We start from the raw sequence: 25,292 nt of genomic DNA, 5'->3' as shown, positions 1-25,292 counted from the left end.
TTTTTTATTTGATTTTTTGCATTTCAAAATGTTGATCCAGTAAGTCAAAATGACAAAAATAATCAGGTGAGGTTGTGCTAAAAAAAGGTGATACCAGCATGGCATGGTGATCATTATTTAAGTCATTTATACAGGCAGAATGAAAAAGATGCATACATGCATAAATGGGCTTGAAGGGCTCAGTTGGTGATCAGTGCACGAGTTCAGAGTTTTAATTCACAGAGGAGTTAAAAAATATGTCCACTCACTGTAGCGTGAGATGATCCAGTGAACACTATACTGTACATAACTCATTCCTTCTGCAGCATGCTGAAGCACTCTGCAGACTTGGGGGTTCAAAGGTGTGCTTACAGTACAATAGATGCTCCTGAAAAGTCTGACCTGATTTCCAGTTGTCATATAAACAGCCCACAGATACACAAATATCCTGTTCAATTATGTAAGTCCCTGTTGTGTGTGAGGGAAGTGAGCACGGCCCATCGAGCATGACGTGACTGGGCTCTTTCTTTAACTCTTCGCCTGTGTTGCTGGGAAAACAAATGCTTACAAAGACACAATACAGGTGAGTTTTAGGTGTCTGCACATGGGAGTGGAAGCATGTGGAGCTCGCATGCTTTTTAAAAAACGTGTCTGAATGTTACACTGTAAAAAACGTCTGTAGATTTTAGGGTGAAAAACTGCTAAACCATGACAGTAAAAGACGTAAAATGATAAATGAGTTAATTCAGTTTCAGTAACAATGAAACACTGTAAAAGTATATATCAGCCAAAACAGGATTTTTTCAAAAATACATTACTCCACTGTAAAATACACTGGCACCATGTTTGTAGCAAAAAATATACTGTAATATATAAAAAATACTTGTAAAAAATACTTTTCTCAATGTTAAATGTACTAAACACCATATCTTCAACAGAAATATGCTGTAATATTTAATGGTAAAATCTTTAATTTATGCAGCATTTATAAAGTATTTTTTTGTCAATTATATGGCAGAACAGCATTTTTTTTTGATGGAAAAACTTTTTATTTTTTACCGTAAAATATGTAATAAAATGGCAATCTTAAACGTGAAATCAACAGTGCTAATATAATTTTACCGTAATATTAGAAAACGTTGCACCGTATTTATTACGGTAAAGTTCTGGCAACCACAGCTGCTGTTTTTTTACCGTAAAAACAACAGGGTTTTTTTTTTTACAGTGTATGAGGGGGTGGAAAAGGATGGTTTTACAGTCTAAGACAATAGCCGCTCCACACATAATGGATAGCTCTCAGAACTGAAATTAAGAGCTTTAGATGCAGCTAAAAAGGAATGTTTTGTTTCTCAGATTGTCTTTCAGTGGAAGACAATCAGTTAGCGCCAACAATTGTCGATTCTAGTGGAGTGAATATGAAGAGTGGGCGTCTGATTGTGGTCTCTACCCCGCTGCAAACAGGATTGCCCTCCGTATCAGCAACATGCAGGCAAAATACACACAGAACAGATTTAGGCAGAACAGAAAACACACAGCTGAGCTCATGTACAATAGCAGAGTTTGCACACCATGGTGGAAACAGAAACCCTTCATAGCAACGGGTTGTTCTGGTTCATCTTTCTTTCATCTTTCCTTCAGTCTGACCTTGAGGAGGCATCACTATTCACAACATACAACACATCACTCAGCTGAGCATCACTGGAGGTTTGAGTGAAAGGAAACCAGAATATTAGAGATGTGGTACAATAAGTAAGCTCTTACTATTGCTTTTTTGGAGTAGAAGTTGCAGTAGTAGTAGTAGTAGTAGTAGTACACTACAAAAAAGGTGTTTAAAAACAAGATAACACTAAATCTGAGGGAAGGGATCTTGCTGCATGGACAGATAATTTACCTTGACAAGATTTCTTAAATTAAGATTATTAAATCTAGAAATAAGCATGTTGAACACTTAAAATAACAAATTAACTCTCAACTCTTGTTGCATCTCTCTTGTTAGGGCCAGAGATTATAATGGGTGTGTATTGCACGGAATGTTCGTGTCACAGTGTGTGACATCATCGCCAGAGTGTAGAGGGAGAGAAAAAACTGTCAAAAAATAAATTTGAAAACTGCGCTCCAGGCCGCAAATTCCACGCTACAGAAATAATTTATACATAGAAACGTAGGAAAATTAGTCTTCTCACTCACAATCCTCTGGTAAAGCTGTCAGAGTTATAGTTTAGGCGTAGGACGCACAGATGATCCACCAACACGCACCAACAGCCTCATTGGCTCCCATATTAAAAACGCAGGAAGATTTCTGAAAAAAGGAGATGTAACAGTTTTTTTAGATTGCTCTAACAAAGCTATTTTTTCATTTTTCTTAAAAAAAAAAAAACATATGTAGACGTTCAGGAAGAACTCAGGACGCTCAAAGTGAAGTCGGATCAATGATAGGTATTATGGTTTTGCCAAAAATGCTTTCTGTTCGAGGCCAGAAATTCCAATCTATCCACCTCTGGCTGCTGTCACTGTGCTAGAAGATTCCACAGCTGTTCATTCGGTTGATTGCTCTGCTCTGATTGGTCGACCACAAAGCCTTTGATGCTTTGATGTGAGTACAGTTACAGATACACACACACACACTCCTCCAGATACACATGCTTTACACACAAACACACACACACACACACATGAGTGCGTAAGCGCGCACACTCCTCCAGATACACATGCTTCACACACACACACACACACACACACTCTCTCTCTCTCTCTCACACACATACACACACACACACATTTTGAGGTTAAAGGTCATAGGTTGCTGTATAAATAAATACTTGAAAAGGAATGCTTGTTGTAGGTGTGCTCCTTGTATATTATATAGTATCATAACATTACTAGTATTAATTGTTATAAATCTCTGAAGAATCTCATCATAGTGTACACACACCGGCAGTAGCCCCTTTGGCCCTTTCACAATTTCCCCAGAGGAAATTTTCTAGTATGAAAAGTGCTATACAAATAAAGTCTTATTGATTGATTGATTGATTGATTGCTAGTAGAAGTTGCAGTAGTAGAGTTAAGGCATTTACTGTACGTCTCTATGGTTGAAAGCACAACAAACGTCTGCTGTCACTCTGATCTCAGCTGACTAACTGGACGCTGTGACAGCTGATGTTGTACCACCATGTGGTTTATAAATGCCAAGGGCACGACTCCATCCATGTCAGCGCTAATGGGAGGAGAGTAGAAATCATCATTAACATCTGCCGCTAGCAGCAAATCTATGTTAGTCACTCTCAGTTCTTAGCATTGTGCCGTTTCCTGTTCCTCCAGATGTTCTACTGTACATGTGTTCCCTGACACGTGTTCCTACCGTTACTTCAGGCTCTATGAGACGAGCTGCTGCATGGCTGCACCATGTGCAGTGCAGTAGATCACCTCCTGTATAATAAACCTGTAGTAGAAGCTGTCTGCCATCTAGTGGTGAACACTGGTACACCACTAGATGGCATGACAGGTAACTCACATAATTTTACCAGACAGAGGATAGAAGACAGGACAGTAATCTACAGTGGCCCTGAAGGGAAAATCACAACAAAAAAACAGAAAACAGAACGGCAAAACAGAAAACACAACAACAAATCAGAAAACACAACAACAAATCAAAAAACACAACAACAAATCAAAAAGCACAACAACAAATAAAAAAACACAACCTCAAATCAGAAAACATAACAACAAAACAGAAAACACACCAACAAATGAAAAAACACAACAGCAAGTCAAAAAACACAACAACAAAACAGAAAACAACAACAAATCAGAAAACACAACAACAAATCAAAAAACACAACAGCAAGTCAAAAAACACAACAACAAAACAGAAAACAACAACAAATCAGAAAACACAACAACAAATCAAAAAACCAAACGGCAAAACCGAAAACACAACAACAAAACAGAAAACACAACAACAAAACAGAAACAACAACGACATTAACCAAACCGGAAAAGGTAGGTGACATGAATCGTTGTGTTTTCTGTTTTGTTGTTATGTTTTCTGTTTTGTTGTTGTTGTGTTTTGATTTGTTGTTGTGTTTTGTGATATTCTGTTGTGTTTTTTATTTGTTGTTGTGTTTTCTTTATTTGTTTTTTTTATTTGTTTTTGTGTTTTTTATTTGTTTTGTTTTTTTATTTGTTGTGTTTTTTTGATTTGTTGTGTTTTTTGATTTATTGTTGTTTTTTTATTTGTTGTTGTGTTTTTTGCTTTGTTGTTGTGTTTTGCGCTTCAGGGCCACCGTAGTGATCCATGTGAACCTGAATACATTGATGAAAAACATAAAAATTATGTTAAATGAGAATCAAATTCATTCATTTTAAATTCCTTTTAATTAAAAATTTCATTCTGTACAATAAAAAATATCCAGTGGTACCATTTACTGGTGGTGTTTCTGGGGCAAAAAAAATAGATGAAATAAATTAAAACCCCCAGAAAACTGTAATTAAAACACTAACAAATAGGCAAAATACAAAGTTGTATTTCCAGTCCAAGAAAACTAAAAGTAAAGTGAATTTTAATCCTGTGTGAATCAGGCTTACGATCAATCAATCATTTAGACGAAATATGGAGTTAGATTTGTGCCAAAATGTTCAAACAACACTTCTTCAAATTCAAACAAAAAAATATTAATCAAAATATCAAATACAGAATTTTAAAAAAAATAAAAAAAATAAAAAGTCAAAGACAAAATTCTAAACGTGCAATCAAACTATTTGTGTATTTGCAAAATAAATCTGTCTTTAAGTCTTTGAATAACTGTTTTTTTGTGTTTGCTGCTGGTTTTGTATTTGTGACCCTGTCTTTGTGTTTGCAGCCTTTTTACTTGCGGTTTTGGCACAAATTTAATGTGTGGGCGGGTCTTTCTGGGTGCATTCCTATTGGCTGATGCGTTTTTGACTGACAGCTGAGCTGCAGCTGGAGATCCAACTCATAAAAGTAAAAAAAACTGTTATTAAAAGACATAAAGACAGATTTATTTTTGCAATTACACAAATAATTTAATTGCAAGTTTTGAATTCTGTCTTCGACTTTTTTTTGTTTTTTGTTTAAATTTCCTGTTTGATATTTTGATTAATATTTTTTTGTTTGAATTTGAAGAAGTGTTGTTTGAACATTTTGGCACAAATCTAACTCCATAGACTAAAACAGTACGTTAAAAGTGACTTTCACCAAAAATTAAAAATCCCCAAACATTCTAACACCCATTTGCCACACACACAAAACAAAATCAGTCTGAAATGATACGAAGTGTACACAGAGAGAAATGATCCGGTCTGCTCAGTTTTGCAGCTCGATAATAAAAAAATCTCTCCACAAACAGGTATTTGATTTATTCTGCCCTACAAAGTCTAACTGCAGAAACTAACAAAATGTAAAACTGAGAAAAACTGCTTTAAAGTTTTTTAACTGTCCAACCAAATGTGTTATTTGTAGATAAGTGATATGACACTTATTTCTACATGTATTGATGTCATTTTTATGCTCAAAATCATGACTTATTTGACATTTGACCCCAAAAATGTAGTTTCTGCACTCTGGTTTTGCTGTTAAAGGTTCTAATAGTAATGATAAACAGAGAGCAGTAACTATAATGTTGTTGTCTTCTTACAGCTTTTATATTTAGTTTTCAGTGAAAAAACATTTTCAAATTGATTTTGTTATAAGTTTATTTAAAAGTGTTTAACAACTCTATTCAAAGATTTGTGTATTTTAGACTTAATATCATGAAGTAGTGTTATATTGTAGTCTTAACATAATTTTATCTCACTTTTTTACTTCATCACTATCTAGATAATAATTTCCCTTTCAAATAAACTTATAATTTCTATTATTTTTATGTTTAAATTAATATATATATATATATATATATATATATCCAAACCAGACTGTGGTAAGTGCAATTACTGCTTGGTTTTGAGTTGGATGTTGTAGTTACTGCAATTTTTATATAATTATTTCTCTGAAATAAAGCAAAATTGAAATCTAAAACTTTGTCACAAGATAAAACAGACATCAAGGAGTTCATTTTTTGTTATAACTCTATTTCGTTACTGCAGTTAGACTTTGTAGAGCAGAGTTGTTCTTGATTTCAATGATGTGGCTGTTTTACTCCCAAACGACATCAAAGCATAGGAATTAGTGAAAATCCGGACATAATCTGACATATTTTTACTTCTCACAAACAAGACAACTGGCTCACCACATGAATAGTTAGTGCCCTAACTTTGAAAATTATGGTTCAAAACCCATAAAACAGAGTCTGCTGAGTCAAGCTTGTAGTTGATAAATCCAAAGAAAGACATTTAAAAAGCAGTTATCACGTCTGTCGGTGGGACAGAATATAAGGCTGCAGGAAGATCAACATTCTTTGCAACAAAATGTCTTGTTTCCCGCTGCAGAAGGCACATTAACATCTGGATGGGACGACCCAAGCCAAATACGATCAAATAGGATTTGGTGTTCAGTCTCTTTTTGGATAAAATCAAACTTTGTGTATCACAAATGTGGGTGCAGGTATAAAATGGCTCCCGAATCCTCCAGTCGCTTTAAGGCTTCGGCTTCATGGTTCAGGTCATGGTAGGAATTCTGCAGCAGAGAGAGAGAAAGAAAGAAAGAAAGAAAGAGGAGCATCAGTATGTTGCAGTGCAGCGTGTTTAAACTACACACTGCAAAAAAGGTGTTTAGTCTAAAAACCAGATAAAACAGTAAATCTGAGGGAAATGATCTTGCTGCATGGACAGATAATTTACCTTGACAAGATTTCTTAAATTAAGATTATTAAATCTAGAAATAAGCATGTTGAACGCTTAAAATAAGAAATTAACTCTTAAAACAAGCTGCCAGCAGTGATGAACTGGCCCGAGCAGAGTGACCTGATGATTATTTGTTTCTTACCAAGATAAAAAAAAAAAACTTTAGATTTAGAAGTGTTAGATAATTTATCTTGTTTTAAGAGTTAATTTCTTATTTATTTATTTTATTATTTTATTATTGTTTTATGTCGTTTTTTTCTGGTTTTATTCTGGTTTAAAGTGGTTTGAACTGGTTTTATTCTGGTTTGAACTGGTTTTATGCTGGTTTTATGTGTTCTGTTTTTAACTGGTTTTATGTGGTTTAATTCTGGTTTTATTCTTGTTTTCAATTATTTTAAGTGTTCAACATGCTTATTTCTAGATTTAATAATCTTAATTTAAGAAATCTTGACAAGTAAAATGATCTGTACATGCAGCAAGATCATTTCCCTCAGATTTACTGTTTTTATCTTGTTTTTAGACACACCTTTTTTGCAGTGTACATTGGAAGTAAATGACATCTACAAACCTTCATGGACTTCATGGTGTCGTAGCCGTAGTAGTGGATGGGGTGCCTCTGGCTCTTTGTGTCTGGATATCCAAACCCAGCAACGTGGACGACATCACAGTAGTTGAGAGCAACAAACACAGCGAGGATCCCCGTGGTGGGATGCACCGGCTGCAGAAACAAACACAACGTAATGAAAGTACACTGCAATAATTCCCTGTCATCTAACAAAGGATTGGAACATTTCTCATATTGGCTTCTGCACCAAGAAATATCAATACCAATTTCTGTGCACGCTATTTTTAGAATATAGAATTTATTTAGAACATAGTTTGTTGGTATAAGTGAGGATTTGGTGAATCTAAACTAACCCTTTAAAACAGTAAAGCAAATAGCAATAAATAGTGACTTAACAGACGTTTTTTAAATGAAAATATTTTATATAACTTGAAATAAAATCTACATGCACACAAAATGAAATACAGTGAACATTGATAAGTTCCCTATAAAACTCCACTTTAAATGCTTTCATCAGTGGCTCAATCACCATCGTGTTACCCCATTAGGCAATAGACAGTACACTGTAAAAAATGTCTGTAGATTTTACAGTGAAAAACTGCTAAACCACGACAGTAAAAGACGTAAAATGATAAATGGGTTAATTCAGTTTCAGTAAAAATGAAACACTGTAAATGTATATATCAGCCAAAACAGTATTTTTTACATTTTATATTTTTTTAAATACACTGGCACCGTGTTTGTAACAAAAATATACTGTATATATATATATATATACAAGCCATCAGTGTAATTTTTGCATTTATTTTTTGTAAAAACACTTTATTTCTATCTGTTAAATGTACTAAACACCATATTTCTAACAGAAATATACTGTAATATTTCATGGTAAAATCTTTAATTTATGCAGCATTTATGAAGTATTTTCTTGTCAATTATATGGCAGAACAGTGTTTCTTTTGATGGATTTTTTTTAATGGTAAAATATGGAAAAAATGGCAATCTTTACAGTGCTAATTTCCTTTCACCGTAATATTAGAAAAAGTTGCACCGTATTTATTACAGTAAAGTTCTTGCAACCACAGCTGCTGGGTTTTACCGTAAAAAGTGACTTACTATCTTATTTGTATAATAATGCATAATAATAATAATAATATAATAAAAGAGGTGATGAAATGAGCATTTCTCTAAAAAGAAATAAAAAAAGATAATCTAGTAGAAGCTAGAGTCTAGTATTTTCCACAGGGATACTCCAACTGATCTGCAGTCTCTTGTTTCACCAGCAGATGGAAACAGAAACTGCTGCATGTTGCTTCACATGCAACCATCAACACAAATCTCCTCCATGAGCTCAGAGCTCTCAATGACCTCAGCATGTTGGAACATCATGCAAAACTTGCAACACACTCACATTGTTTTGATGACTCCTCGCTGTTGTTTTTAAGGGTTGAATGCATTTATTGTAAGCTGCTTTGAAATAAAGTTTCTGCCAAATTACAGTTATGTAACGTGAAACATCATGTGAGCTTCTAGCAAAACAAACCAAACACATTGTGAAATGTGCAAACATGGTTTATAACTTGCCAGGAAGAGACCTAATCTAACTATTCAACTTGTATTTAAAATAAAGGTGATTCTCTTCTTGCTCCTTTTTCTTCAGAGGCAAAACAATCAATGTTTATTCTGTCAAATGACGGCATGCTTGTATGCACTTTGCTGTTTTAAAACTAATAAGCAGCATTACCTGCACTGCAAAAAAGGTGTTTAAAAAACAGATAAAACAGTAAATCTGAGGGAAATGATCTTGCTGCATGGACAGATAATTTACCTTGACATGATATCTTGAATAAAGATTGTTAAATCTAGAAATATGCATGTTGAACACTTAAAATAAGAAATTAACTATTAAAACAAGAATAAAACCACTTAAAACAAGGATAGAACCAGAATAAAATCGCATAAAACCAAAATAAAACCAGTTAAAAAAAGAATAAAACCAGTTCAAACCACTTAAAACCAGAATAAAACCACATACAACAAGAAAAACCCCCAAAATAAAACCAGAATAAAATCACATAAATTCAGAATAAAACCACATAATACCAGAGTAAAACCACATAAAACCAGAATAAAACCACATAAACCCAGAATAAAACCAGTTCAAACCAGAATAAAACCAGTTCAAACCACTTAAAACCAGAATAAAACCACATAAAACCAGTTCAAACCACTTAAAACCAGAATAAAACCACATAAAACCAGTTCAAACCACTTAAAATCAGAATAAAACTAGAATAAAACCAGTTAAAACCAGAATAAAACCACATAAAACCAGTTCAAACCACTTAAAACCAGAATAAACCACATAAAACAAGAATATAACCAGAATAAAACCTGTTTAAACTGCTTAAAATCAAAATAAAACCAGTTCAAACCACATAAAACCAGAATAAAACCAGTTAAAACTAGAATAAAATGAAGAGATTTCATAAACAAAGATTATTAAATCTAGAAATAAGCATGTTGAACACTTAAAATAAGAAATTAACTCTTAAAATAAGATAAATTACCTAACACTAAGTGTTATTTTTAATCTTGCTAATAACCATATAATCTGCAGCGTTAACCCTTGACCTTTGACCCCAGCAGCGTGCTACAGGTCTTGGTTGCGTGACAGAAAGTTGCTCCACATTAGCGTGTCTCTCCCTGATCGCTGGTTCTCTTCCAGCAGCTGAGTCAGAACAGCCTCTTCCAGAGAAAAGCTCTCTCCCTGCCAGGAACAAGTAACAACTTCACGACTATTTCCCTCTTGGTGTTTCTGAAGCAAAACACTTGAGAGATTGTTTTACCTTCGGCTAAGCAAATGTATTCAAATTGTAGTTTAGAAAGTTTAAGAGGGCACTTGGCTCGGACAAAGGCAAAGTGTTTCCTTGTTCAGAGTTAAAATAGAACAGAAAAGATTCCAGGAAGAAAAAAAAGATGAAAAACAAAACTTCTGGAGTCAGTTTTTCAGCTGATTACTCGTTGAAGGTTGCATATTTGTGGAGTTACGTTCAGTGAGAGTGTGTTTTTTATTTATGTGGCTGCTGTTAGAATCTATCCATAGAAACTTCAGATAGAGACTCAGACCCACTTTATGATCCCACACAGAGAAATGTGTTTGTTCATAAGATCACCACAGTTAAACAACACTACAAGATACAACGTTATCATAATAAAATACATTAAAACACATCTGGTCAGCCCTTTAACCCTTAATAGGACACTCATTGAAATACTTGCAAATTCCAAATTTCAACCCTATAGAATATTGGAGGATATTACATACAGCCAGAATGTGTAAAAAAAACAAAAAACATGTGGACCTGGGGGAGGGGGGTAATATTTTGAAAAAAGTTACAAATTTATGACAAAAAAATCTCAAATTAGCTGTAAAAAAGTTACAAATTTGTAAGAAAAAAATCTCAAATTAATGGTAAAAAAGTTTACTAGATTAAAGTGGCAAATCTACATGAAAAAAAATCGCAGATTTATGAGATTTAAAGTGGTGAATCTGCAAGAAAAACTTTTTCCACTTTTTTCTCTTAAATCTGAGACTTTTCTTGTAGATTTGCCACTTTAATCTAGAAAACCTCGAAAAAAACCCAGATTTGTATCTTTATTTTTATTCATACTTGGCCCTAATATGCCGTCATAGTCAAGTTCTCCTGGTACAAGTCATTGAAGAATAACTGTTTGTACGACTGTTTCTTGCAGATTTTTTTTTTCTAAATTTTTCATTTTTACATTGGAGGTCAAGGTGAATAAAGTTAATATTATTATATTATTATCATACTGATTGGTAGTCTGATCTTTGCTGATTAGCTAGAAAAAATCCATGTGGTTCTACGACCAAACAGAGAGACATGGGGACCATTTAGACATCCACTGAAGTTACCAAATATAGTTCTTCACCCCATAAAGGGTTAACCTCCATCTTTAGTGTGCCTGAAGAATTCACACACTTATGCACCAACAGAGAAAACAAATCTATCGCTTTGCATCTCTGGTAGCCTGCAGACGTTTCTGACTTCACTGGAAGGAACACTATTTGCACTTGTTGTTCCCCGTTGGTGGAACCAATACCAGTTCTTACCAGAGCAGGAAGTCCCTTTCTACCTTTAAAAAGGACTGTCTCTCCTAGCGAATTGTCACTAGCACTTATTGCTGCACTAATCACTCTTATTGCACTACACCTTGATTGTTCCCCTTTCTTCCTGTAAGTCACTTTGTATAAAAGCGTCTATGACTAAATGTAAATGTAAGGATAAGAATCCTCCCTCCCCGAACTCTTGGCTAAAGGATCTGATGTCATTTCTACACTTAGAAAAAATCAAGTCCAGTATTAGGGGGTGCTAAATCCCTTTTTTATTCCTGCTGTCTGGAAACAAGATACAAAAACTAAATCTGAGGGAAATAATCTTGCTGCATGGACAGATAATTTACCTTGACAAGATTTCTTAAATTAAGATGATTAAATCTAGAAATAAGCATGTTGAACGCTTAAACCACATAAATACATACAACCACATAAAACCAATTCAAACCAGAATAATTCAGTTTAAGTCCCTTAAAACCATAATAAAACCACATAAAACCAGAATAAAACCACATAGAATCAAACTAAAACCAGAATAAAACCACATAGAATCAGACTAAAACCAGAATAAAACCACATAGAATCAGACTAAAACCAGAATAAAACCACATAAAACCAGAATGAAACCAGTTCAAACCACTTAAAACCAGAATAAAACCACATAAAACCAGAATAAAACCACTTAAAACCAGAATAAAACCACATAAAACTAGAATGAAACCAGTTCAAACCACTAAAAAACCAGAATAAAACCGGAATAAAACAGTTAAAACCAGAATAAAACCAGTTAAAACCAGAATAAAACCACATAAAACTAGAATGAAACCAGTTCAAACCACTTAAAACCAGAATAAAACCAGAATGAAACCAGAATGAAACCAGCTCAAACTAGAATAAAACCACATAAATCAGTTCAAACCAGTTCAAATATACTTAAAACCAGTATAAAACCACATAAAACCAGAATAAAACATTCCATCTTTAGATGATTAAGATAGATGGTTCTAATTAAGATACATTGATGTAACTTTTAAATGGCCAGTAATTGTTTTTGGTATGTTGATCTTGTGGTCAAACTCTATACACAACACATACAACATACACATCGTTATAGCTAGTTTTTGTTTGTTTTTTCCAAGCATTCTGGATCCCTCCTCTAAATGTCCCTTTTTATTTTATTTATTTATTTATTGTTTAATTGTTATAGCTAGTTCCAAGCATTCTGGATCCCTCCTCTAAATAAATGTCCCTTTTTATTCATTTATTTATTTGTTTGTTTATTGTTTAATTGTTATAGCTAGTTCCAAGCATTCTGGATCCCTCTAAATCCATTTTTATTCCTGCTGCCTGGTTCGTGCAAAGATAAAAACCAAAAGACGACTCTGAAGTACCAAAGTATAAAAAGTTTCCCATATGTTCATTTCTACCCAGATAACTAACAGCTTTCGGTTAAGTTCATGTTCATTTTAATTTTTTATAGCAATTTTAATTGCCTAAAAACAGATGGAAAGATTGTCGTGGTTTTACTAGTTTACACAGTTTAAATCCAACAGCGAGGCCCTGAGATCATTTTAAAGGGAGTCCTCAGACACAAAAGCTTAACAGGCAATATAAAAAATATATCACTAAATAAACTGACATTGTAAAGACAACAAAGCAATTAATATAACAACCTAACAAAACACTGATAAGCAGAAAGGACTCACAAACACAACCACACTTGCTACTATTTACTACTAACGAGCACAATCTGCCAAAAAAAAGAGTTTAATCTGCCAACCATGACAGACAGGGCTGTGAAGGGTTTTCTGGGTTGTTCCTGTTGTATTTTTTAAACAAAACAAGATAAATTATCTAACACTTCTAAATCTAGGGCCAGTTCATCACTGCTGGCAGCTTTAATTGATCTATTTTGTACATTTTTTGTAGTTTTTGGTCATTTTGTGACCAAAAGAAGATGTAAAAAGACACAAAATGAGCAAAAAAAGACACAAAATGAGCAAAAAAAGACACAAGAAAAACAAAAAAATAACACAAAAAGACACAAAAAGACCAAAAACATGTAAAGTGACCAAAAAAGAAACAAAAGACATAAAAAGAAAAAAAACAACAATAAAAGATACAAAAAGTTTTTTTTATCTTGGTAAGAACCAAATAATCATCAGGTCACTCTGCTCGGGCCAGTTCATCACTGCTGGCAGCTTTAATTTATCTGGTTTTAAGAGTTAATTTCTTAAATTAAGATTATTAAATCTAGAAATAAGCATGTTGAACACTTAAAATAAGAAATCTTGTAAAGGTTAATTATCTGTCCATGCAGCAAGATCATTTCCCTCAGATTTACTGTTGTATCTGGTTTTTAGACCTTTTTTTACAGTGTTGAAATAGATTTTTTTACATCCTTTCCTACAATTTACTGGACATAATTGTTTCAACAGCGACAGTCAGGAAACTCACCAAAACCAAATTAAATAAATTCACAATGACCCTGATTATATCCATTTGTTGGCTGCCTGCTAGCAATAAAACTGCTTTCAAGCCACTTATGGTTGTTTTGAAATCAATGCACGGCTGAAGAAAGTGTCTGGGACATTCAGATGACTCTGTTTGTTGTTTGAAAACACATTCTGTCATTCTGCATTTCCTCTTTATTAAAAGTAAGCAGCTCCTTTTGCTTATGACGATATCTGGAAAGTGATTTTGTCCTCATTCATTCATACGTAAACACTGGAGATCTGTCTGCTAGAACAATAAACCCAATTTATAGTAATAAGAAAACAATCAAAGACATTTTATTATGAGTACTGTAACATAAACCAGAATCACTGGTTTATATTTTCAAAATGATTGTTTTGATCTGATCTTTTATTTCTTTATATCTCTCATTCTCAAAAAAACTGATGACGTCTGAAAGAGATAAAATGAGAACTCAAAGCCTCAATATATGTTGTTGTTACCGGAAGAAGTGGAAATGTTATGTAATGTCATTTTGTGTCTTTTTTTGGTAATGTGTCTTTATTTTAATCATTTTGTTTCGTTTTTAAGTAATTTTGTGTCTTTTATTGTTTATTTTGTGTCTTTTTTTTAGAAATTTTGTGTCTTTTTCTAATAATTTTGTGTCTTTTTTTAGTAATGTTGTGTCTTTTTCTAATAAATTTGTGTCTTTTAATAATTTTGTGTCTTTTTTTGGTAATTTTGCCTCTTTTTCTAGTAATTTTGTGTCTTTGTTTAGTAATTTTGTGTCTTTTTTAGTAATATTGTGTCTTTTTTTGTAATTTAGTGTCTTTTTTGGTCATTGTGTGTCTTTTGTAGGTAATTTAGTGTTTTTTTTAGTAATTTTGTGTATTTTTTTGGGTCATTTTGTGTCTTTTTTGGTAATTTTGTGTCTTTTTTAGTAATTTTGTGTATTTTTTGGTCATTTTGTGTCTTTTTTAGTAATTTTTTGGGTAATTTTGTGTCTTTTTTTGTCATTTTGTGTCTTTTGTAAGTAATCTATTTTTTTTTGTCATTTTGTGTCTTATTTTAATAATTTTGTGTCTTTTTTTGGTGATTTTGTGTCTTATTTTAATAATTTTGTGTTTTTTTAAGTAATTTTGTGTCTTTTTTTTGTAATTTTGTGTCTTTTTGGGTAATTTTATGAGTTTTTCTAATACTTTTGTGTCTTTTTTTAGTCATTTTGTGTATTTTTTGGGTCATTTTGTGTCTTTTGTAAGTAATTTAGTGTTTTTTTTCAGTCAGGTAATTTGAGTTTGAGATCCCTGGTCTAAAGTTTACGTTTTAGACTGTCCTCCACTGCCATCCTATTAATAGTTATAATCGACAGCGATGCAGAGTTTAAATATCGGATATCATTTTTCTCTTATTTTGGCTAACAATGGCTCTTTAGTTAGTGAAGGTTGCCGACCCCTGACCTCACCCTAAATCACTAAACACACCAAGTCTTTACTCTGGTTTAATGAACAGACACACAACAAAATGAATCTTTGCTCAGCTTTGCCCTCAAAATAGTGCAAAAATCCATGTTTCTGCAGTTTCCCTGCTTGTCATTTGTGATCTGTCTCTGCTGAAAACATAAAAACAGGGACATCGTCTGACCTCACTGACATTTCTGTAGAAATAAAAAACTAATGTGGGATTTAATGGGTTGAGACATGTTTGTTGTGTTGCCCCAGGCGGCCTTTCTTTTTTTTACTCTGCACAGAGATTTCCCTGTTGTTCCCATACGACTCTGTCAATGATTATCCACGTTCACAGAGAATCTCTTCCACATGACCAACACACAGAAGAAGAAGATCTCTCTTTCCCTTCAGTCCTCTCTCATCTCTCTCTCTGCAGCTTTACCTCAGCATCAACTTTTCAGAGTTGTGAGACAAATTACCAGATGAGCTCAGGTCTGTTACAGCAGTAGTTCTCAACCTTTTTAAGTCGCGACCCCCAATTTAACATGCATGTTGTCCGCTCACTGAACAGAATCTCCACACACAGTTCAGATCAGACAAACTCAGTTGATACGACGTATTTTGGAGAAATAATGAAGCACACTAGCCTGGCTAACACCAGACTATTCTCAAATGAGGTCTAGTCTGGCAACGAGCAATGTATTTTTCCGTAGAGGAGGTGTGGTTTACGATCCTCCGGAGCCGTTTATTGGACGCTTAGAATGTCTATCAAAAGCGTCTGTAGGTAGCTCTTAGCCAATCAGATCAGTTATACCAGATGAAGTAGTAGAGCAACAGAATGGATGTTTGTTGTGTGTGTGTCTGTGAGAGAGTGTTGCTGCTGCTTTGCTCCTCCAGTTCTCGCTTTCTGCAAGATTATTTATTTTCACGCTTTATTCCCCCTCATGTCATTCAGCCACACACTTCCACTGATTTTATGGGCAATAAACAAGCTGCTGCGGGTCTCTCGGCGGCTCCGCTGTCCGCGGTAGCAGGGCTATTAGCCGCTAGCGGCGCTAATAGCCGCTAGCGGCGCTAATAGCCGCTAGCGACGCTAATAGCCCCGCTATCATAACGCCGGTGATCTCAGCGGAGCCGCTGAGAGACCTTTCGCCTTTCAACTTTCTCTCTAAACTATTTAAAACACCATCTACAGCTAAAGACAGTTTCGCGTCTGCAGCAGCCATGTTGGATCCGGAAAACTACAAGCTTCCAAATGCCGAGTAGTACGCGCCATCGTCTTGCCGTCCCTCCCCGCTCTGTGATTGGATCCCTAAAACAGGGCTAAGATTCCTTCCTGGTTTCCAGACTCCGCCCGGTTCGAAATTAAATTCGAGCGCGCAAGGCAGTCTGGGTATACCCAGGCTAGAAGCACACAACAACTAAAAACAGTCAGCTTCAAGCCAGAGACTCCTTGTAAAGTAATAACTTGCTACTTTGGCATTTGTCAGAAAAGACACAATTTTTTTTTAAAAAGAATCAAATTGACCACAAAATGATCAAAAAAGACACAAATTGACCAAAAAAGACACAAAATGACCAAAAAAAGACACAAAATGGTCCAAAAAAGAAACAAAATGACCAAAAAAAGACACAAAATGACCAAAAAAAGACACAAAATTACTAAAAAAGACACAAAATGATTTTTCTTTCCATCTTCACTCTATCTTGTCTTTCTCTTTCTGTCCTCCTCGTCTCCAGACATCAGTCCGACTCTACAGATAGATACCACCCTCAGTTAATGACCTGCAAATAGACAAAGACCTCACACACACACACACACACACACACACACACAAACACACACACACACACACACACACACAAAGCTCATACTCTGGCACATGCAGCCACTTCTCTCTTGTCTCTGTTTTACATTGCAGGCACACACACACACACACACAAACACACACACACACACACACACACATAACTCTGATGTTCACACCCGTCTCCAAACAGGCCTGTAGCCCCCCCCCTCACCGAGGCTCCCCGGGCCCTGGTCCAAACTATGCGGCGGGCCGCTGCAGGGCTTGGTGCTGGCTGTGTGTGTGTGTGTGTGTGTGCTGGCCACCACATGAGGCTAATACACACAGAATGTCAGCTGTGTCCCATTGTGGGGGCTCATCAGTCTCTGAACTAAAGACAAAAAGGCACTCCTGCTTTGTGCAACAGCAACTTGATCTGCTGTTTCAGATAGAAGAGAGTCGTTGTAGATTGTAGTTAGTTAGTTATAATCCTGAAAAAACATTCAGCAGCATGTTTCCCTGCTGTCAGCTGAACTCTAAAGTTCTGGCTTTACACAAGTTTCCATGTCCAATTTAATGCTAAATTGGTTAAAATCACCACGACCAAGTGTAACATGATTTTACTGTTTTTGCAGATATTTTTCAGATTTTGCAATGTGCGTTTCAACAGTTTTAATGCAATCTTTTGTGTTTATTGTTTGTTTGTTTTTTGTGATTTTGGCCTATTTTTGTGTGTTTTTATATTTTTTTAATTTTTGTGTGGTTTTGTGGTTTTTATGTGTGTTTTCCTGTGTGTTTTTATGGGGTTTTGTAATTTTTTTTTTATTATTAATAGTTTTTTATTTGTGTTTTGTGTATTTTTGTGTGTGTTTCAATATTTTCAAGGCAACCTTTATGTTTACTGGCTGTTGTTTTTTTGTGATTTTGGCCTATTTTTGTGTGTGTTTTTTTTAACTTTTTAAATTTTTTTGTTCATTCATTCCCATTAACCGCTTATCCGCAATCGGGTCGCGGGGTGCTGGAGCCTATCCCAGCTGTCATTAGGCGAGAGGCGGGGTACACCCTGGACAGGACGCCAGACTATCGCAGGGCTAACACATAGAGACAGACAATCACACTCTCATTCACACCTACGGGCAATTTTAGAGTCACCAATTAAACCTAAGTGCATGTTTTTTTTTTGGACTGTGGGAGGAAGCCGGAGAACCCGGTGAGAACCCACGCTGACACGGGGAGAACATGCAAACTCCACACAGAAGAGCCGCAGGCAGGAGGCGAACCGGCGACCCTCTAGCTGTGAGGCGAGAGCGCTAACCACTACACCACCGTGTAGCCCAAATTTTTTGTGTTTTATGTGTGTGTTCTGTGTGTTTTTATGGGGGTTTTTGTAATTTTTTTAGTGTGTTTTTTGTTTTTAAAAAAGTGTTTTTGTATGTTTTTTATTTGTGTTTTTTGTGTGTGTTTTTATGTGTGTTTTATGTGTGTTTTTTGGAAGAAAAAAAAAAAGTGGTTTTTGTATGTTTTTTATTTGTGTTTTTTGTGGGTTTTATGTGTGTGTTCTGTGTGTTTTTATGGGGGTTTTGTACTTTTTTTGGTGTGTTTTTTGTTTTAAAAAAATGTTTTTTTTTATGTTTTTTTATCTGTCTTTTTTTGTGTGCGTTTTTATGTGTTTTTTATGTGTGTTTTTGTGTGTTTTTGTGTTTCAAAATGTTGATCCAGAAGTGAAAATTACAAAATAATAATGAGGTGAGGTTGTGATGAAAAAGGTGATATCAGCATGACATTGCGATCATTATTTAAGTTGCATATACAGGCAGAATGAAAAAGAGTCAAAAACCAACAAAATAGCCCCAAACTCCAAAGAGTTAAAGATGCATCCAAGCCTACAACATGCACACACAGACACACAGACACACACACACACACTGCTGTAAACACGTGTGAGCTCTTTCTATTAGTCGTTTGGCCTCAGGGAACCAGAAGAGGACTTATCTGTTTTATCTGTCAGCCATCTGAGATCTCCTGTATGAGCTGTTAACACTTAAATGGCTGAACTTTAGGCTCTATAGTCTCTAAATAATATTTTCAGAAAAAAGTTGCATATTTTCTAGATTAAAGTGACAAATCTACAAGAAAAAAAGTCCCAGATTTAAGAGATTTAAAGTGGCAAATCTGGGCGAAAAAAAAGTTGTAGATGTACGAGAAAAAAAGGGAAAATAAGCTACTTTTTTGCATTTTTTTCTAGTAGATTTGGCATTTTAATCTCGTAAACTTTTTTCTCAAAATATTACCCCCTCCCCGGGTCCGTAGGTTTTTTTTTACACATTCTGGCTGTATGTAACATCCTGACACCTGACTCGATCTCAGCAACTTACTCTTGTGAGATTTAATAACACAAATAACGTTATTGCTTTAACTCTCCTCCTCCTCCTGCTCCTCCTCCTTCTCTTCCTCTTCCTCCTGCTTCTCCTCCTCCTCCTCCTCCTACACTGTGTGCAGATGGTGCAGAGCTCCTGTGGGGAGATCCTGCTGATCCCGTAGGATCGCTGCCTTCCCACTGCTCCCTCTTCTCCTGTACCAACCAGCCAGTGGTGTTTGTACTGCAGTCCAAAAGGGTAACCACCTCCTCCTGCTCCTCCTCCTCCTCCTGACTCTTTGACAGAAAGGGCTCAGGAGAGGGGAACAAGCAGAACCAAAACAAGACTTGGCTGAGGAGTCAGAGACGATCCCGACCCAACACACAACAAGCTCTGATCAGCAGATGGGCCAATAAAAACCTCTACATGACTAATAGTCCAAGTCAGATCCCAGTTTGGTTTAAAACCCAATCACCGGCCAAGGAGTCCAATTTATGAAACAAAAACAGATCAATGGTGCACTGCAACAGAAAAGTCATGTGTCATGTTTTCTCATTGCACAATCGCTCCAGTCCTCGTTTTTTTAGTTTTATGACTCACTTTATGTTCTGTTTGTTCTGTTTTCATGAAGTTATCGTGTCTTTCTTTGTCCTTTACTGGGTAACACTTTACAATAACCATCATTTATGAATGGTTTATTAATGTTTAATCATCATTTATAAACCGTACATAAGCCATTTAGAATGGTAAATACATAATTTATTACTGTTAAGCTTAGCAAGCTACTTAGCTTAATACTTAGCCATGAAGTTAGCTAAGTAGTTAGCCTAGCAAGCTACTTAGCCAAGGACTTAGCTAAATTGTTAGCTTAGCAAGCTACTTAGCCAACAAGTTAGCTAAGTATTTAGCTTAGCAAGCTACTTAGCTAAATACTTAGCCAAGAAGTTAGCTAAGTAGTTAGCCTAGCAAGCTATTTAGCCAAGAAGTTAGCTAAATTGTTAGCTTAGCAAGCTACTTAGCTAAAAATGGATATGGGTCATTTTTGACCCATGTTGTGCATTAGAAGAGTTGTGACACAAAAAGGGATTTTATTAAAAAATAATAAAGGAAAACATAAAATTAGGATGTATGATGATCAAAAACAAACTAATTGAGGAAAACCTGGAATACTGAATGACGAAAATAATTTATTGCAAAGATATAGAACATAAAAGCTCTGTCAGGTCACATTATTTATAGTTTTAGTTGCACTCATTAGAACATTTTAACACCATATTAAGTATGTTAATGATTTTGAAATGATTCATATACCTTTAAGAAAGTAAATATGTATAGCACTTTGTAAATGTTAATAATAGGTTTATAAACCATCTATAAACATCACTTAGTTGGTTTTTGTAAAGTGTTTCCCTTCGCTTTCATATTTCTTTGAGCCTGGAGTCACTAAACCATAATCATCTTTTGAGAGAAGCCACGGTGCTCCGTCCTCTCTGTGAAAAGAGAAAGCATCTGGTTGAAATTTGTTTAATATTTTGGCTTTCCTTCAAAAGCCAATTATTTTCCGAGGGATTCTCTGTGCAGCCCAGAAGACACGAGGAGCTTATCTTGTAATGAGATGCCAGAATGCCAAGCAGGAGCTAATCTTCATCATGTTCTGCAGTAATTGGATCCACAAAATTGCTATTGACCCGGCTCCGTTTCAAGAGAAATGCCTCTTCCAGTAAACTGTTTATCACAGCACTCAAGACGTATCGTTGCTGCGGCTAATCAGAGGATTCTGCATCCAGCCTTGTTAACATTCATGTGGGGAGCAGCGGAGGGCAAGAAGGGAAAAAAGGAGGAAGGGAACAAACAAGACACAAGACACAAGGTTCTGGTGGGAAAATTCTTCTGAGGACAACGGAAACGGTTAATATTAACGAGCTGCAACAGAAGAGAAGAGTTTCTGTCTAATGTTCTTTGGGAAACAACGTGGCTTCTCCTCTTCCTTTATACTTGTTTTATTCACAACAATTAGAGGGAAATAAATTAAAATAATGTTAATTTTGTAAAAGAAATCATGAAGAAACAATTGAATACCTATACTGTCCTACAAAGTCTAACTGCAGAAACTAGATTAATGGTCAAAATTGAGTTATAACTAAAAATGAACTCCTTGATGTCTGTTTTATCTTGTGACAAAGTTTGATAATTCAATTTTGCTTTATTTCAGAGAAATAATTATATAAAAATCACAAAAACCAACTCAAAACCAAGCAGTAATTGCACTTACCACCGTCTGCTTTGGATATATAAACTAATTTAAACATACAAATAATAGAAATTATAAGTTTATTTGAAAGGGAAATTATTATCTAGATCAGGGATCTCAAACTCAAATTACCTGGGGGCCGACACAAAAGACACAAAATGACAGAAAAAAAACTAAATTACTTAAAAAAGACACAAAATTACAAAAAAAAGACACAAAATTATTTTAAAAAGACACAAAATTATTAAAAAAGACACAAAATTACCAAAACAAGAAACAAAATTACCACAAAAAAATAATAATTCAAGACACCTTCCACACACAACACGGTAAAGTGCCATTCATATAAAACTCACATTAAACTTTCATATCAAGGTGGGGGCCACAAAATATCATCATGAGAGCCGCAATTGGCCCACAGGCCGCGAGTTTGAGACCCTTTTTTATATGAATGGCACTTTACCTGTTGTGTGTGGAAGGTCCCTTTAACTACTTTTTTTTGGTAATTCTGTGTCTTTTATTGGTCATTTTTTTCTTCTTTAAGTAATTTAGTTTTTTTTGTCATTTTGTGTCTTTTTTTAAGTAATTTAGTTTTTTTTTCGGTCATTTTGATACTGCCTCCAGCACCCCCTAGGTAATTTGAGTTTGAGACTGCTGCCTTAAGCCAAGTTTTCGGTCTCACCTATTGTTTGAACCTTTCATGATTATGGCTTTAAGTGATGCCGCCTGGCATGATACCCAATCACATTCACACACTTTAGCCTCACCGTATGCAGCAGGTTTCCTCCTGAAAACACTCGTCTAAACGAGGAATAAAAAGTGAAGACCAGACGCCACTTTAACGTCTTCTGTTCACACCTCCATCATGTAAACGGAGCCTTAAAGCTCTTGATTCTCAGCTCTCACCTGTTTGCTCTTGGGGTGCAGAGGGATCTGGAGCAATCTGTCTGCGGTTCGGTGCAGAAAGTGGGGGTCCAGCACTCTGATTTTACTGACGTCACCCAACCAGATTTGGGGAGGAGGCTTCCAAAAACCCTTCCTGACCTGGAAAGAACACATCAACACAGATAAGAGTCAGATAAGACACAGGATGTTGAGGATTATAAATGGACAGAAGGACACAAAGAGAGTCAAAGATCTATCTGGAGCTATTTTTAGTTGCCACGCTGACTTCATTCCCACAAACACAGATGCAGTTGAAACCTCTGACTCCCTCAAGTCTGGAGGCAAACGAATCGATGTGCAAATTAGCAAGTAATGACCCTGCAACTATTAGCAGAAGGAGGCCGGAGGTGCCGGGAGCAGCAGAGAGAAGGAGGTCTGCAGTGGAAAGTACATTTAACTGTGAAGGGCACTGGAGTCGAACCGCTTAAGTATTTGTTCTTGATATGGATGAGTGGCTGGAAAAGAAGCTAAAGGAGAGTACACTGAAAAAAAAACAGATAAAACAGTAAATCTGAGGGAAATGATCTTGCTGCATGGACAGATAATTTACCTTGACAAGATTTCTTAAATTAAGATTATTAAATCTAGAAATAAGCATGTTGAACACTTCAAATAAGAAATTAACTCTTAAAACCAGATAAATTATCTAACACTAAGTTTTTTTTAAATCTTGTTAAGAAACAAATAATCATCAGGTCACTCTGCTCGGCCCAGTTCATCACTGCTGGCAGCTTTAATTTATCTCTTTTGTAAATTTTTTGGTCATTTTGTGACCAAAAGAAGATGTAAAAATGTCCAAAAAAAGACACAAAATGATAAAAAAAAAAGACACAAAAAAGACCAAAATAAGACACAAAAAAGACACAAAAAAGACCAAAAAAAGACACAAAAAAGACATAAAAAGACCAAAAAAAGACACAAAAAGACACAAAAAAGACACAGAATTACCAAAAAAAGACATAAAAAATAAAATAAAAAAAGACACAAAAAAGAAAAAAAAAGACATGAAAAGCCAAAAAAAAACAAAAAAACACACTTTTTTTTATCTTGGTAAGAACCAAATAATCATCAGGTCACTCTGCTCGGGCCAGTTCATCACTGCTGGCAGCTTTAATTTATCTGGTTTTAAGAGTTAATTTCTTATTTGAAGTGTTCAACATGCTTATTTCTAGATTTAATAATCTTAATTTAATAAATCTTGTCAAGGTAAATTATCTGTCTATGCAGCAAGATCATTTCCCTCAGATTTACTGTTTTATCTGGTTTTTAGACACACCTTTTTATCAGTGTGTATGTGAGTCAGACAGAGAGAGTGTGTGTCTGTGTGAGAGAGTGTGTGTCTGTGTGTGTGTGTGTGTGTGTCTGTGTGAGAGTTTGTGTGTATTCTCACACATATCCTGTACCCTCTTCTCGTTATAGAGGATCTCTTTGAGCCAGCGCAGGTCTTGCTGTTTAAAGGGCACCAGGACCATCAGCGTGTTGGGCTCATTGTGCAGGCCGGGGTCGGACGAGGCCGACTCGGGGTAGAAGAACCTCATGGTGGTCTTGTTGCCCACGTCGTCCTCGTAGCCCCTCACTGGGGCGTCATTCAACCTGAGGGAGGGGCACCAAACTATATATTCAGGGACTTGATGAATGCCATCTCCTCGTAAATAGAGCGGGCCTGCCAGGTGAGTCTAATTAACATAGGATTAGCATAGTTAACCGCCCATTAATGCCCATAAAAGGAGTGCAGTGCCGTGTGTAGACGCCACACAGAGGAAACAGCAACAGAATGCATAAAGCAACAACACAAACAATTTATTTTCTGGAATAATACCATATATATATATATATATATATATATATATATATAAAAAAAACGTGTGCCCTATAAGGCAGGAGTTTACCATAGTGTGTAAGCTCAAAATATGCCTTTAGTATTGGACTGAGGGGCTGCAACCTTGGCTTGTTTTATTTATTTATTTATTTATTTTTATCACAGCCCTACAGAGCCAACTTGCAAGCTGCTCTTGCACTAGTCCGCCTCACAAGTCAAGGGTATAGTAGTTTTGGATTTTTCATTAGTTTTAGTTTTAATTTTGTTGTGAGTTTTTCTTTTCAAATCCAGTTAGTTTTAATGAGTTTTTTGGAGTGAGTTTGCAAGGTTTAGTTTAGTTTTTGAAAATGCTTAGTTTTAGTTTAGTTTTTATTAGTTTTAATTGTTTTGTAATGGGGTATTTGTTGGGTGCCAGATTCAATAAGGTTACAATAAATGTTTCCTTTATTTCCTTTGTCTGATCCATCTCAGCCCCAGTAAGGTTATTAAGTCATAAAACCAGATAGATTAAATATATTTCATCTCAACCAAAAAGGTTTAAAAAAAGTTGACAAAGACGAAAACGAAGGACATTTTCACTATAATTTTAGTTAGTTTTGTAACCACAAAATACAGTTTCAGTTAGTTATGGTTTTTTGTTTTTTTTAACTCTCGTTTTTATTTTTATTTCAGTTAACGAAAATATTTTTTCAATTCTAGTTTTTGTTATTTCGTTATTTTGTTAACTATAATAACCTCCGCATACACTAACTCT

The 25,292-nt window shown here is 35.3% G+C and overlaps 1 protein-coding gene across 1 annotated transcript in view; it reads right to left on the bottom strand.

Moving 5' to 3' along the window:
* Positions 1–4,334: 4,334 nt before the first annotated feature.
* Positions 4,335–25,292, bottom strand: part of st3gal4 (ST3 beta-galactoside alpha-2,3-sialyltransferase 4) — a 66,269-nt gene continuing 45,311 nt past the window's right edge. Inside the window, exons 9-12 of the mRNA XM_059330626.1 lie at positions 24,123–24,312; positions 22,681–22,818; positions 7,346–7,495; positions 4,335–6,610 (exon numbers count right to left, since the gene is read on the bottom strand). Of these exons, the coding sequence (XP_059186609.1) occupies positions 6,521–6,610; positions 7,346–7,495; positions 22,681–22,818; positions 24,123–24,312 (568 nt within the window). The 3' untranslated portion in view covers positions 4,335–6,520. The remainder of the gene's footprint in view (positions 6,611–7,345; positions 7,496–22,680; positions 22,819–24,122; positions 24,313–25,292) is intronic.

Source organism: Centropristis striata, chromosome 4 (genome assembly GCF_030273125.1).
Source record: "Centropristis striata isolate RG_2023a ecotype Rhode Island chromosome 4, C.striata_1.0, whole genome shotgun sequence".
Taxonomy (NCBI): Eukaryota; Metazoa; Chordata; class Actinopteri; order Perciformes; family Serranidae; genus Centropristis; species Centropristis striata.
The sequence above is the reverse complement of the archived record's forward strand: the minus strand, read 5'-3'. Positions and strand labels throughout refer to the sequence as shown.